Here is a 16,643-nt window from a genome sequence, read left to right on the forward strand (position 1 = left end):
CTTCCAAACTTCGCAGAAGGGCTTCTGTGAAGTTTGGAAGGTAGGAGACAAGGAACTGGCAGAATTGAAGCTGTGAGAGCGGGTCGTGAGTCGAGCTTGGGTAGCTCACATGGTCGCCAGCACGGTAGCTCAACGTGTTCGGTCAGAGGGCTGCTCGCCCTCTGTAATAAAAAACTGAGCAAAGGAATCAACGATCAACTTGAACGGATGTCTTGTGACGTCCGCCCAGACCAAACGCTACGAATAATACCGAATAAACATCTGTGTTCGGTCAGAGAGCCGGTTGGCCTCTGTAATAAAAAACTGAGTGGAAGGATCAACCACCGAACTTGAACAGGATGTCTTGCGACGTCCGCAACGATCAAACACAACGATCAATAACGAACAAAATGCAAAAAAAAAAACAAAAAAAAAAAAAACAAAAAAAACGTGTTCGGTCAGAGGGCTGCTCGCCCTCTGTAATAAAAAAACTGAGCAAAGGAATCAACGATCAACTTGAACGGATGTCTTGTGACGTCCGCCCAGACCAGACGCTACGAATAATACCGAATAAAAATAAATAAATAAAAAGACGGTAGAGCACTTGCCCGCGATTGCCAAAGTTCGCGAGTTCTAGTCTCGGTCGGGCACACAGTTTTAATCTGCCAGGAAGTTTCATATCAGCGCATACTCCGCTGCAGAGTGAAAATATCATTCTGGAGTATTAACATCGATAACAGATAAATGTTCGGGAGATTCTTGATTCTCGGAATGAATGACCCATTTGTATATATAATTAATCTTCTTGTAGAGACATCAGACAATTTTAACCAGTAATACTGCTATAACAGTATTTTATTCAGCTGTTCTTATGGCTATGATCTCATTTCGACACAGTGGTCATGTTCAAGCTATCTGCAAAACAAATAAGATGTTGACACATAATTTTGTACGTTTTCGTTAGTTTTAAATTACATTATTTTACGTTACAGTTTGGAAGTACTTACGTCAGTAGCAGATCGTTATTTCTGGTGCCGTGGAAATTCATTACATGTTAATAAGCTGATGGAGTTTCATTAATCTGCAGTTGCTGAGCACTATTGTTGAGGTGTTTCATTCGTTTTTAAAACTGGCAGCTTTGGTTGACAAGTTAGTAACTATGTGCTAAAGTTACGTCTCTGCATTATTACTCTATGGATTTTTGTGATATTATTATCTTTATATTGTTTAGCGTTGGTATTATCTTTACCTGTTTACCGTGGTTAAGTCACAGACATACACTACTAGACTGGAATATCGTGTACAGTATCTTTGCTGAAACTGAAGCCAGCACTTTAGAATTGCAATATAGCCCCTAGTGCAAAGTACGTGCAAACGGCTGTTTCCTTACTTATAAAACAGACGTAATAAATGTGGACAAACAGGCACAGCTACGTTACCTTTAGAGTTGTGGGATGATGGTTAATACATGCGTCGTGTTTGTGATTTTTCGTACAGCAGACGGAAGAGGTCTACGAGGGAAGGAACGTGGCTCAGTGAAAGCGTCAGTAGAAACATCCTAAGTACTTTTGTATTGTATTGTGTGTAAGCCAAAATAATTACGTTATTAAAACTTCCTGGCAGATTAAAACTGTTTGCCCGACCGAGACTCGAACTCGGGACCTTTGCATTTCGCGGGCAAGTGCTCTACCAACTGAGCTACCGAAGCACGACTCACGCCCGGTACTCACAGCTTTACTTCTGCCAGTATCTCGTCTCCTGCCTTCCAAACTTTACAGAAACTCTCCTGCGAACCTTGCAGAACTAACACTCCTGAAAGAAAGGATATAGCGGAGACATGGCTTAGCCACAGCTTGGTGGATGTTTCCAGAATGAGATTTTCACTCTGCAGCGGAGTGTGCGCTGATATGAAACTTCCTGGCAGATTAAAACTGTGTGCCTGACCGAGACTCGAACTCGGGACCTTTGCCTTTCGCGGGCAAGTGTTCTACCATCTGAGCTACCGAAGCACGACTCACGCCCGGTACTCACAGCTTTACTTCTGGAAACATCCCCCAGGCTGTGGCTAAGCCATGTCTCCGCTATATCCATTCTTTCAGGAGTGCTAGTTCTGCAAGGTTCGCAGGAGAGCTTCTGTAAAGTGTGGAAGGCAGGAGACGAGATACTGGCAGAAGTAAAGCTGTGAGTACCGGTCGTGAGTCGTGCTTCGGTAGCTCAGATGGTAGAGCACTTGCCCGCGAAAGGCAAAGGTCCCGAGTTCGAGTCTCGGTCGGGCACACAGTTTTAATCTGCCAGGAAGTTTCATATCAGCGCACACTCCGCTGCAGAGTGAAAATCTCATTCTGGAATTACGTTATTGTTTGTCTTATCCCAAATACTGCCAGTGCTTCCATAGTTTATATACATTTTAAGGCACTTAATATATCTAGTATTAGCAGACACAGCTTAATTATATGTTTTTAACAAGCTTTGATCAGCTTCGGTTTTCTTCGTATAGTAGGCCTATACTCGTTATGAAAGTGCTCCTATAGGTAGAGCGGCGTATTTGTCGTTGATAAAAAGTCTCTTTATTCCTTTGAGCGTTCTTACGAAAACTGTAGTCTGCTTCAAAAATGTTATATAAAACTTAATGTGCTTCACCTAACACGATTCCACAATGTATGTGTTAAACTCAACTAGTACGCGAATATTTGCTTAACTGCAGAACTTGTTTGGACCACCACGTAAAGCTTACAACGTCATTTCGTCACACAAAATCCTGTTAGTACCACACAAACTTCCTGACACCGCCATCTTACCTCCTTAAATGTCAGGCTTCAGTAAAATATGCGCCTCTGCCAGTCTACTATTGTATATCTGTGGGTTAAGTCTCCGACTTACTAATCTGTGGATTTTACCATAGACTAAATACCTCTGGAGTGAGCATTGCGTTCTACGCATGTTGTCCACATTAAACCAGGATTGTCACGTGTTTTCGGGACTTCGCTGTGCGTGTGTGCTTTCTGATGCGTTTGAAGTTTATAATATCAAGAGCTTTTGTTGTGTTTCACCGTTTGTTGATAGTGTCATAGCGATGGTGAATTACTGTTGTTGCTACGGATGCAAAGAAAAATATGTGAAAGGAGGGATAGTAACTTTTCATGGGTACATACCATGTAGCTCTAATTATAGTTATCATATTAGTAAGAGACACTGTATATGTTCAAAATTTCGTGACGCAGTATAATTAAGGCTTGATTCTGTAGACCAATTTTTCTACGATTTTATGACTATATAATAAATATTACGGCTCGTACAAAAGCTTACAAACAATCGCTTCCTCTCGAAAATTTGCTAGTGGAACAGGAAAGGGAATGGTTAGTTGTTTTAGCAAATACTATCCTCCATGCATTTATCAGTGACTTTTCGATTATGTACATAGATTACTCAGTCTACTATATATATAATAAACAATCTAAATATACAGGGCGCTATACGGACAAACACACGACGTCCCGAGAACACTTGACCTGGCAGTCAATGTATGTTGACAACACAAAATTTGTTCTGCGCATGTAAATGCTCACTCCAGAGATATTTACTCTATGGATTTTACTAGTGTTATTATCTTTGTATTCCTTACTGGTGGTATTATTATCTTTGTATTGTTTACAGGTGATATTATCTTTGCCTGAATTAATAATCCACGATGGCTTTCGACGATTTCACTGAAGTTGTCGATGTATTACTTATGTTTTCATTCGTTTTTTTCATTTATTGAAATCTTCGAAAAAGATCATGGATAAATAATCTAAGCAAAATTAATATCACCAACAAAGAATACAAATAACAATAGCTTGGTACTGGCCATAGTGTCGAAATGAGCTGATAGCCATGAGAACAGCTGAATAAAGTACTATTATAACAATGTTATTGGTTAAAACTATGTAATGTAAGATATTTACAAAACTGCAGGCCCATGTGAAATAAAAATAATTAAGTTCGTTCGGGACCCTCAGTGCGCGAATTCTGCTCACACAGGACAATTTTTTTTCCTAATAATGGCAGAAATAAATTGATTCAAAAACAGTTTATTCATCACAATATTAAATTTTTCCAATTCCTCGCTTCTCTGAATCGGCCTGTATCAGGCGAGTCACAGCTGTTACGCTGACGTGTCTCCGTGGTTCCCCTCTTTCCACTAACACCGTTGACCGCTCGCTGGAGTTCAGTAGCTTTCTTCCACCTTCCCCCCCCCCCTTTTCCCCTCCTCACGCCACGCACATACATACAAAAACACCTGACCGCCACACCTCCGCGCCCTTGGCCGGTAGGTGGCTGGCGAATTGTGCTTCGGTGCACGCCCGACAGAGGCGCTGTCGGCGTCGAGCGACGCCCGCGCGGTGCATGCCGGGAGGCGGTGGCCGGGCGACGCCGGCATAAAACACTCGCGGCAGCGCGCGCCCTGCGCAAACCACGCGCTGCCCCGACCCGCTAACCGGTGCCCACCGCCGTGACACGCGACACAACAGGTGCTCCACAAACGCCGCGTACCTCGCTGCAGACCATTCGCCAGACTACGCGCTCTGCTGACCAGCTCCCGCCGCTCTCAGCGTTACCTCTTGCGCCGTCTGCGAGTAGAATCACCGTGAACCATGGCAACACAAGTGTTTGAGCAGCAGCCGCACGATGTCTTCAAGCCGGCAGCATGGAACAGCAAGGTAAATACAAAATTGTAATACTGTGTCATATTCTACAAAAGCTGTGCGGCGAAATTCTAAAGGCACCGCTATACCTGTTCGTCTAGAATGTATGCGAACTTCGCTGTTACCATTTGATTTATTTTACCGCGATTACCTGACCTGCCTACCTATTTCGATTATCAGCTAGATTCCTGAATGAGATTTTCGCTCTGCAGCGGAGTGTACGCTGATATGAAACTTCTTGGCAGATTAAAACTGTGTGCCGGACCGAGACTCGAACTCGGGACCTTTGCCTTTCGCGGGCAAGTGCTCTACCAACTGAGCTACCCAAGCACGACTCACGCCCCGTCCTCACAGCTTTTCTTCTGTCAGTACCTCGTCTCCTACCTTCCAATCTTTACAGAAGCTCTTCTGCGAACCTTGGAGAACTAGCACTCCTGAAAGAAAGCATATTGCGGAGACATGGCTTAGCCACAGCCTAGGGCATGTTTCCAGAATGAGATCTTCACTCTGCAGCGGAGTGTACGCTGATATGACACTTCTTGGCAGATTAAAACTGTGTTATGCAAGGTTTGCAGGAGAGCTTCTGTATAGTTTGGAAGGTAGGAGACGCGGTACTGGCAGAAGTAAAGCTGTGAGGACGCGGCGTGAGTCGTGCTTGGGTAGCTCAGTTGGTAGAGCACTTGCCCGCGAAAGGCAAAGGTCCCGAGTTCGACTCTCGGTTCGGCACACGATTTCAATCTGCCAGGAAGTTTCATAACAGCTAGATTCCTGTTTATTATCTAGTCAATTTCTTGGTGAAATGTCCGCTGCTGCAGCCATGACTCCCTCGAAACAATCACTGTTCAGACACTGCGAAAATGCGATAAAAGTGTCAAGATAACGTCATTTCCCACGAAGGCTTTAAGTTTGTACCTGTCACTTTATAAATTTATTTAGGATTCTGTATCTCAGTCGGTAAAAACGGAACCCTTACAAAATCACTTTGTTGGTCTCTGTATGTCCGATCGTTAGAAACCCCTTTTCTCTGGAATGGGTGGACGTATCAAGATGAAATCTGTGTCACATATTACGTCCACTTGGCGATGTAAAAAACTGAAGCTTCTAGGCCAATGCATTAAAAAGACGCAGCCATTTATATCAGACATTTTGACACTTGTAAACTCACTCATCAGAACCTTTAGGTTACTTTTCATAGACCTAGGATCGCGCAATTTGGCAAGAAGTAAGGTTTCACAGTAGTACTGAAAGAAACAAATTCGAAAATTGTTGGTTTGTAATCACAACACGCAAAAAAAAAAAAAATTGTGGTCTTTCGTTATCTGACTGACTGGTATGTCTGTCCGTCCCTTAAGACCCTTTTTTCCCCGCAACGGTAGACGAATCAAGATGAAATTTATGTCGCATACTAAGGTCTATAGTCCCTTGGCGAAAAAACAAATTTAACCTTCTTTAAACCAGCGCAGTCAAAAGATGAGGCCTTTTATGTCACATATTCTCGCAAACTCACTCATCAAAACCTATAGTTTACTTCCCGTTCACGTATAATCATGAAATTTGGCGAGAAGGTAGGTTTCACAGGACAACTGAAGAAAAACTCCGAAAATTATTGTAATTATGTCACACGAAAGAATAATTTAACACTTGTTATCCAATTAGCAGTCTGTCCGACTCTCAGGAACGGATTTACGTATCAAGTCGAAATTTATGTCTCATGCTAAGCTCTATAGCTCCTTGGCGGTGGAAAACGTTTGAGCTTCTCAGCCAATATAATGAAAACAGACGGCCATTTATGTCAGATGTTTTATACTCGCAAACTTATTCATCAAGAGCAGCAGTGTGGCTTCCGTTGACCTAGAATCACGATACATGGCAAGAAGCAAGGTTTCAAAGTACAAGCAAAGAAAAATTCCTAAAGTTGTTAATGTGAAATTATATCACACGAAAAAGAAATGTTTTTGTCATTTGTTATCCAACTTTCGTCTATTCTTCTGCTGAGGCCCCTTTGTCTCAGAAACAGGTAGATGCATGTTTTGCATGTATCGATATCGATAACAGACATTTAAGAATTCTCGTTTCCTGACATTGACGAGCCGTCTGTGAGCGAGTACTACTCTGCTTATCCGGATTTTTTTACGTTTGTACTGAAACTAGAATCACGTAAATAATCCAGTAGCTCTTCTTCATTTGTTATTGTTTTTTTCTTGCCAGTACTGCCTCTCCTTGCCCCTAAACTTACTTTTCCGTTCTTTTGCCCATGTTGTTCCAAATTCGTCATATCTTCTGCACTGAAAGGCTTCCAAACTTAGTATTTAATTCTTGAAAAGGTTTCTTTATGTTAATCCCAATTCTGTTATGTTGTTTCTCTTATTTCTTTTATAATTTCTGCAATTCGTACTACTGTCAATATATTTTTCCACAAACACAGAAATATTTGTTTCGTTAGGTTATTCTCGGCCCTTTGGTAGAAATATTCAAAGAAGGTTAACCATTGCTTTACCATTAGTTCTTGTGCTAACTCGATATTTTCGTAGAACTCTTACAAGGGGAAGGCCTCAGACACGGCCAACGGATTCGGCTCAGATTTGGCAGGTCGCTTGTATACAACCTAAAACGAAGGAATCTAAGATATTTTGGGTCAACACCCCGCGTTTTCGAGAACATCACCCCTAAAGGTTATGACGAGCGATCGACTGAAAATTGGCGGGATCGACAGATAATTGTAAATAGAGCATTTTTCATCATCAGGTATGGGGTCCGAAAACGCATAGTTTTCCAGAAATCGAGGAAATAAACTTTTACAACTGCCGCTTCTGTACCCATGTGGTAAATGCTATTCGCCGACAGCGCCGATAGCGCAACGGCCAAGGTAACTGGCTGCGAATCTCGAAGAGACGTAGTGGATGTTATTCTATTGGTTTGTATTTTTCCATATCTCAAATGATAGGGATAGGAGGTTTAATAAGGTAAGTAAATCAACAAGGAATGATAATAAGTTAGGCAAATAAATTTCTCAAACCTCTTGCGATAGTAAACAACTAAAATGTTACTCCAGGTCACTTTACAATGGCTCTTCCAGTCACTGTTACGTGTCCTCACTTTTCCTCGAACAACTAGATGGATGGTACTTGTCATATAAACATCCGAAACAAATATACTCACGGCAACCAAGAGCATCTAATCAATTCAATCTTTCGACAGCTACACTGTTCCTTCTCTAGGATATGACGAAGAGGCAACCGGGACAACGTAACTCTCCCCGCGTGCGTTCTATCCCGTGCCTCGCTGTAAACAAGCGTCGTACGGTTGGCTATCTGTGGTCCCTCGTGAGGAAGTCGCAGCACTTTTACCCGGAGTTGTTTTCATGTAACACGGTTTAAAAGTTTAATAATTTACTAACTCACGGCGCTTGGGAAATTAATTTGCCTACCTTATTATTGTCATTCCTTATTGATTTACTTACTTTATTAACCCTCCTATCCCTATCAACTGAGATATGGAAAAATACAAACGAAAAGAATAACATCCGCTAGGTTTCTACGAGATTCGAACGCGGGTTTTTCGATTCCCAGGCAGTTACCTTGGCCGTTGCGCTATCGGCGTTGTCGCCGATAGGTGTTAACCATGTGGGTAGAGACGCAGCAGTTGTAAAAGTTTCTTACCTCGATTTCTGGGAAAGTATACGTTTTCTGACCCCATACCTGATGATGAAAAATGCTCTATTTACAATTATCTATCGATCCCGCCAATTTTGAGTCGATCGCTCGTCATAACCTTTAGGGGTGATTTTCTCAAAAACGCGGGGGTGTTGACCCAAAATATCTTAGATTCTATCGTTTTAGGTTGTACACAAGCGACCTGTCAAATCTGAGCCGAATCCGTTGGCCGTGTCTGAGGCCTCCCCTTGTTAGTTACCTCTCATTTCCAACCGTCCGTAGTTTGTATTCCACACATCATTTTTCTAACAGTCCTTCTCTCTATTCCCTCCAGCTTCTAGTTCATCGTGACGCATTCACAAGTACAAAATTTTCTGGTGTTACGACTGTGAGACAGCGTTCTAGTTCGATTTTACTAGATAATCATTTGTTGTTGTAACGTTTTTTGCCAAGCAATATCCCCTTTCGCTTTTACTACCCCTTAAGTCTATTGCAATTTTTTATATAATTCTGCTATGTGGTTTATACGTCATAATTAAACTTAATAATCACCTTTATTTTACGTATTTCTGTTTTTACATCGTCTTATTGTTTATTTATTTACATAGTTAACATCCACATTGGAACACTTCATTCAGTCCGCATAAAATGCGGTCTCCATTTCGACTTGCTATTTAGTTTCGAATATTTTTTCTCTTTCTGATTGTGGGCCGGACCTCTTTCTTCATCAGTGATACTGTTATCATTCTGATGATTGTAGTTCATGCCTATCTCCTGATTAGAATCGTTTTCTTTGCCTTCGACTTGTTTCATTGTTATATTTAACTCTTCTATGTCATTTGTTAAGTAAAGAATCTAGAAATCTGCTACCCGACACTACGTAGGATCGCGAGAACCATATCATACCATTTGCAGTGCGCAGAGAAGCGTTTAAACAATCCTTCTTTCGGTGTTCCATATATAAATGGAAAGGAAAGAAGCCCTAACAATAGGCACAATCGATATTATCCTCTGCTATGCATTTCAAAGTGGTTTACAGAGTATGAATGTAGATTTAGATGTACACCACCACATGCAGCTTCATCTCGGTAAGTCCGACGCGTTTCGAGAATTTATGCTCATCGTCAGATGCTTGTTCTTACACATTTTTATGTACAATAACACGCATCTGAAAATCCAGTCCATGCTATCACGCTACGAGCATCTGTCCGCCACGCAATCTAAAGGATACTAGGGATCTATCCGCCGTGTGCTCTGCAGCCATTTTTCCATTACTTCATCGCCAACATTTGTTTCGTACTCTTTTGCGTTTACTCCAGCGTCAATTTCAGCAGCGATATATGTAATCCTGCGTTGACCTTTCGCTTGCAAACCAAAACTGACGCTATGAACAGAGCGATTAAAACATGAATATAACGTAATTTTGTAAAAATAAACACATTTCTGCTACCACGCTACTTGAATTTATTTTCAGGTGCTTGTTATTACTTTTTTTATAAACCCTTGTGCTCATCAAACTAGAAAGAGTAGTTGTATAAGCATCTGAAAATGATAAAAAATGTCGAAATGGGTCGTGCATGTCGAATCAAAGCAACATTGATACAGAAGGACGATTGAGTTTAACGCCCCGTCGACTATGCACAGTGTATCAAAGGAACTATCCTGGCATTTGTCTGAAGCGATTCACGGAAAGCATGGAAAACTTAAATCAGGATGGCCGCATGCGGATTTGAACGGTCGTCCTCCCGAATGCGAGTCCAGTGTGCAAACCCTGCGCCACCTCGCTGGGTAAATTCATAAAGAGACTTGTGGCGCAAACCCATCCTCTTACAAGAATTAATCTTAAGCCATTTTTTACACGGGAGCAAATGGAGACCAACATAAACGAACGAGCATTCGCAGACACTTTATCAGTGTGCGCTACAATTCCCTTGCATCTGCGGAAAAGCGTTTACATTAGAGGGACGCAAGAGGAAACGAGGTAACGAATATAAGCTATGAACGCTGCGTTACTGTTTATCGTCACTAATAATCGGCACACAGGATAAAACACTGTATAGTTTGAGCCATATCGCAAAACTTTGATTTCAGAGAGTGTTACTTTGCAGGGCGAGTACATTGTTTTTGACGATGTAAGCAGAATTGAGTAAGAAATTAACGATTTAAGTACGTGAATGTGCCCGTAAGCTTGAGATGGGTGGAGGTAGTGCACTTAACGCTGAATTCCAGCTCCTGCTTACCTTACTATTATTCCAAGACTCTGCGGACGTGTTGGCTGTCGCTTCCCCGTGACGTCTCTTTCTGAGTCGGAAATTTAAAAGAAGGCGTACTGCCTACGTGCCAACGTAACCTGACGAAATACATGAAATGTATTTGCAGTTGCGAATACACTACTGGCCATTAAAATTGCTACACCAAGAAGAAATGCAGATGACAAACGGGTATTCATTGGACAAATATACTATACTAGAACTGACATGTGATCTGTGATAGATGTTAAAGATACTAAAACTTGTTGGTGACCAGTGTGGTACGTCTATTACCTTCCGGAAATCTAACACGAAATTTACCCGTCCACCATCAAAAATGGCTCTGAGCGCTATGGGACTTAACATCTGTGGTCATCAGTCCCCTAGACTTAGAACTACTTAAACCTAAGGACATCACACACATCCATGCCCGAGGCAGGATTCGAACCTGCGACCGTACTGGTCGCGCGGTTCCGGACTGACGCGCCTAGAAACGCTCGGCCACCGCGGCCGGCCGTCCACCATCAGAACTATTTTCAGGATATTCTCTGAGAACAGATTACGTATTCCATAAATGACCTGCACGATTGCTATCGAAATGATGTCACACGAGTCGATTTATATACTATGTATAAATCCATTATGCTAGTTACAGAAAAATAAATAACAAAGTGGTTTAAAATTTACCAAACTGAAAACATAAGCCTGTGCCACTACTCAAGTTACAAGTGAAACAGGTTTCACAAAAAAGTAAAGAGGTACAATACACGTTACCAATAATTGCTCATTAAATTCTGGGGTAGGGAGTAAAAGGAATTGAACACATGAAATGAGTTCAGATTAGTTTTTAAATCTCATTTACCTACTCTCAAAAACAATAAATAACTGGAGTTCATGGCTTGTGCATGTGGCATTTCTAAAGATGCTTACAGGCGAATGAAACTGACCTTGGCAATAAAGTAACAGCATATGAAAATCTGTTTTGACATGTTTTAACGAGTCTGTTAAACGGAACGACTATCGCGACCGCAATTCTGGCATGAATTACATCCCACAAACGTAACCGTTTATACATGTGCGACTAGGGTCGTAAACCATTCTTGTTTGGCCTGACGCGTGTGGTTTTATGTTCATCTTCTCGAAATACTTTGATGGTATGGTATTTTAAATTCAGCAGTCAGGTGAAGTATTGGCTCTAGCTCAGCGCCGTAATACTTTGTGTTATACAGCAAGCGATACGTAATGTCTTGTTATATCCTTGCTCAGAACTCTAATGCTGAATAATATTACGAAGCTGCTTTGGATGCGTAATTCGCAACGTATCCTCCCTGAATTCGTTAAAACTGTTGCTTCTTCATTTCGTTCTGGTGTCTGGACGAAAAAAAAGTCGTGTTAAAGTATTTGCTTTCGTGCTTTTCGCAGCAGTTACATTTCCTTTTTCCGTTCCAAATCATCTCCATAAACCAAACAGGTGACATTCTAATTCGTAAGCTTCAACCATTTGTAATTTTTTCATTCTTGATACGTATTGCAATTTCGACTTTATTGCCATTTTGAAGTGATACTGAAATTTACATACACATTTTAGCATTATTAAACCTAAAGCAACATTGCAGCTTGCACTGTAAGCGGGTGTACCGAACATACTGGCAACAGGTAATCAATATCATCATTTCTAATTTAGATACATTAACTGTCATAGTACATTTCAAGAACGTTATATTCCTTTTGTGACCATGCCAGGGACGTCATTTAACTACCATTTCTTTGGTATGTCCAAATACGAAGTGAAAATATCATGTAGGTTGTCAACGATTTTACATGATGACAAAAGATAACTCTACAGTAACAATCCCTCTACGATCGTATAATGAATGTTGTGTTCTTGGCATGTACCGTAATATGTATTGTAACTGCTTTCGAAATGACAATAATAGTATGTTAACAGTGAAACTAGCTGAGGAACACTCATTAACTGCCAGTGGCTTTTGGATGTGTTTGTCCTCTGAACACAACGAAACCAAGTTACACTGAGAACGATATCTTAGATAATAGGAAATAGAGACCATCCGAGGAGTGCACTTTCCAAGGGAGAAAGATGCAAATTGTCCCTCTCAACCAAACGCTCCCAGTCCTGTCAATGAAATAATCACGAAACAGTGGCAGAATAATGAAACAATATCACATAGCGGAATGTGACAGTCATGTCGCACCTGTTAGTACACTCGGAATGACATTTCATATTTTATATGTTTTTTTTCTTTGGAATAGAAATTCCTTATCTTGTTTTCATCCTTGACTTTTCCCCGTTCTTTATGGGGTCAGCATTGTCATATGGGATTTGTCAGTATTAGTACAAATCTTAAACGTGGCTGCGAATCAGCAACTGTGTAAATCTGAAGAGGTTGAAAAAACAAAGGTTTAGTAGCCCTTGACCTAGGTTTGGATATTTCTAATAATATCTTCTTCAGAAGTTGGTCTTGTGAAGAAGAAGAAGAAATTTTTAGAAATATCGAAACCTAGGGCAAGGACGAATAAACCATTGTTTTGGAACTGGTTGGCTGACTTTTTTCAACCTCTTCAGTATCGGTACAGTTGGTGGCGGGATCCCCTTCTTGAAGCCACCATACCCCAGGACGAAATCTCTGTGTACCCCATCTGTCTGCATCTGGAATAAATCTCATGTTCAGGTTCATACGGATGTCTAAACGTTTACGCAGCGAGTATTTTAGGTGGACCGTACATACCAGCCCGGTGTGTGCCTAGAAACTACATACACGCTGCCCAGCTCTGATCTGAGGCTGGATTCCCTCCCTAAATCCCGAAAACGATGTCGGCTGTCTGGGCTGGTATGGAATGGAAAGAGTTGTCTGGCAGGAAATATTGCAAATTAAATCTAAAATATCCCTTTCTACATGTTATAAAAAAATTAAATATTTGGAGCACATCGCTTCTGACATCACCATTTCACTAAAACATCGTAAATATTGTCTTTTGGGTTCAAAACCGGTTCAAAAGTGGGATCAAAATTCGGGGTGGAAGGATACCAACGAGAAGATTTGCATATGACATTGCTGTCTTTAGTGAATGTAAAGAAGTAGTACACGATCTGTTGGATGCAATGAACATGTAATCATTTCAAAATGTGTATTGACAAGAGAAAGGTAAGGGAATGTAGCCGAAATGAATATTTCGAGAGTCAGCCGGTGTGGCCAAGCGGTTCTAGGCGCTTCAGTCTGGTACCGCGCGATCGCTACGGTCGCAGGTTCGAATCCTGCCTCGGGCATGGATGTGTGTGATGTCCTTAGGTTAGTTAGGTTTAAGTAGTTCTAAGTTCTAGGGAACTGATGACCTCAGATATCCCATAGTACTCAGAGCCATTTGAACCAATATATCAAGAAATTTCATATAAAAATCTTGGATCACGAAGGGGACGAAGTTAAGCAATTCTGCTGTCCTGGAAGCAAAATTACCCATGACACACGATGCAAGGAGGATATGAAAAGCAATCTAGCACTGGCAAAGAACGCATTCCCGGCCAAGAGAGGTTTACTGGTGTCAAACATAGGCCTTAATTTGAGAAAGTAATGTGTGAGGAAGTACGTTAGAGCACAGAATTTGTATGGTAGTGAATCATGGAGAGTGGGAAAACCGGAACAGAAGATAACTGAAGCAACTGAGATGTGGTGCTGCGGAGTCGTGGAATGATAAGTAACGAGAAAGTTCTCTGCAGAATCGGTGAAGAAAGGAACATACGGAAAACACTGATAAGAAGAAGGGAAAGATGACAGCACATGTACTAAGGCGTCAGGAAATAAAGCCCATGGTAGTAGAGGAAACTGTAGAGGGTAAAAAGTGCAAAGGAAAACAGAGATTGGAATACATCCAACAAATAACTGTAACATAGTGTGCAAGTACTACTCTGATATGAAGAGCTTAGTGCAGGAGCGAGAGAGAGAGAGAGAGAGAGAGAGAGAGAGAAAGAGTGAATAAAACCTAGCCACGGCGATAAAATACACTCCTGGAAATTGAAATAAGAACACCGTGAATTCATTGTCCCAGGAAGGGGAAACTTTATTGACACATTCCTGGGGTTAGATACATCACATGATCACAATGACAGAACCACAGGCACCTAGACACAGGCAACAGAGCATGCACAATGTCGGCACTAGTACAGTGTATATCCACCTTTCGCAGCAATGCAGGCTGCTATTCTCCCATGGAGACGATCGTAGAGATGCCATTTCCACCTGGCGCCTCAGTTGGACCAGCGTTCGTGCTGGACGTGCAGACCGCGTGAGACGACGCTTCATCCAGTCCCAAACATGCTCAATGGGGGACAGATCCGGACATCTTGCTGGTGAGGGTAGTTGACTTACACCATCTAGAGCACGTTGGGTGGCACGGGATACATGCGGACGTGCATTGTCCTGTTGGAACAGCAAGTTCCCTTGCCGGTCTAGGAATGGTAGAACGATGGGTTCGATGACGGTTTGGATGTACCGTGCACTATTCAGTGTCCCCTCGACGATCACCAGTGGTGTACGGCCAGTGTAGGAGATCGCTACCCACACCATGATGCCGGGTGTTGGCCCTGTGTGCCTCGGTCGTATGCAGTCCTGATTGTGGCGCTCACCTGCACGGCGCCAAACACGCATACGACCATCATTGGCACCAAGGCAGAAGCGACTCTCATCGCTGAAGACGACACGTCTCCATTCGTCCCTCCATTCACGCCTGTCGCGACACCACTGGAGGCGGGCTGCACGATGTTGGGGCGTGAGCGGAAGACGGCCTAACGGTGTGCGGGACCGTAGCCCAGCTTCATGGAGACGGTTGCGAATGGTCCTCGCCGATACCCCAGGAGCAACAGTGTCCCTAATTTGCTGGGAAGTGGCGGTGCGGTCCCCTACGGCACTGCGTAGGATCCTACGGTCTTGGCGTGCATCCGTGCGTCGCTGCGGTCCGGTCCCAGGTCGACGGGCACGTGCACCTTCCGCCGACCACTGGCGACAACATCGATGTACTGTGGAGACCTCACGCCCCACGTGTTGAGCAATTCGGCGGTACGTCCACCCGGCCTCCCGCATGCCCACTATACGCCCTCGCTCAAAGTCCGTCAACTGCACATACGGTTCACGTCCACGCTGTCGCGGCATGCTACCAGTGTTAAAGACTGCGATGGAGCTCCGTATGCCACGGCAAACTGACTGACACTGACGGCGGCGGTGCACAAATGCTGCGCAGCTAGCGCCATTCGACGGCCAACACCGCGGGTCCTGGTGTGTCCGCTGTGCCGTGCGTGTGATCATTGCTTGTACAGCCCTCTCGCAGTGTCCGGAGCAAGTATGGTGGGTCTGACACACCGGTGTCAATGTGTTCTTTTTTCCATTTCCAGGAGTGTATAATCTTTCCAGAATCTTCTATTCTTTTTAACCGGATTATGTTTCGTGAGGCTTTCTTGCCTGTAAGGATAGCATGAATTACAGGCCATAAACGGTACAAGTTGGCAAATGTGTGTCTACGCATATTGCGAAGCGTGTGTCTTCAAGTTTTCTAACGACAAGTCTGCGCTAGAGGTTGTAGTAGACAGCTGGCTTGAGATAGCGCACAACATCCAGAACTGTGACCTGAATGCAGCTACTTACTCTTTAAAATACAATGATATGTTAAATTGATATTCAGATACGTTTTATTCAAATTCTGCAAGTAACACTTAGGCAGTATAATACCTGGCAAGAGGAACTGCACAGCTTCGATTAGCACAACTCATTGTTCGGGTAAATAGTGTAGAAGCTCCTCAGATGCAACAATGATATACAACCGTTCGCTCGACGGAAGATTCGTAACCAAACACTGGAAAGCTGCACAAGTCACACCAATATTCAAGAAAGGCAGTAGGAGTAATCCGTTAATTACAGGCCCATACCATTAACCTCGATAAGCAGCACGATTTTGGAGCACATATTGTGTTCGAACATTATGAATTACCTCGAAGAGAACGATCCATTGACACATAGTCCAAACTCTCACCTTATATAATACGAATACAGACATTATACACTTTGAGACGG

At 42.7% G+C, this 16,643-nt stretch overlaps 1 protein-coding gene and 1 non-coding gene across 2 annotated transcripts in view; one reads left to right on the forward strand and one right to left on the reverse strand.

Annotated features, from left to right (window-relative positions):
• Positions 1-1,613: 1,613 nt before the first annotated feature.
• Positions 1,614-1,688, reverse strand: Trnar-gcg (transfer RNA arginine (anticodon GCG)). The gene has a single exon. It is a non-coding gene; the product is annotated as a tRNA-Arg (tRNA).
• A 2,730-nt stretch (positions 1,689-4,418) lies between these two features.
• The window catches only part of LOC126210223 (arylalkylamine N-acetyltransferase 1-like), a 269,395-nt gene continuing 257,170 nt past the window's right edge, over positions 4,419-16,643 (forward strand). Inside the window, exon 1 of the mRNA XM_049939406.1 lies at positions 4,419-4,679. Coding sequence (XP_049795363.1) covers positions 4,614-4,679 — 66 coding nt within the window. The 5' untranslated portion in view covers positions 4,419-4,613. The remainder of the gene's footprint in view (positions 4,680-16,643) is intronic.

The sequence above is a fragment of the Schistocerca nitens genome, chromosome 10, assembly GCF_023898315.1.
Source record: "Schistocerca nitens isolate TAMUIC-IGC-003100 chromosome 10, iqSchNite1.1, whole genome shotgun sequence".
Taxonomy (NCBI): Eukaryota; Metazoa; Arthropoda; class Insecta; order Orthoptera; family Acrididae; genus Schistocerca; species Schistocerca nitens.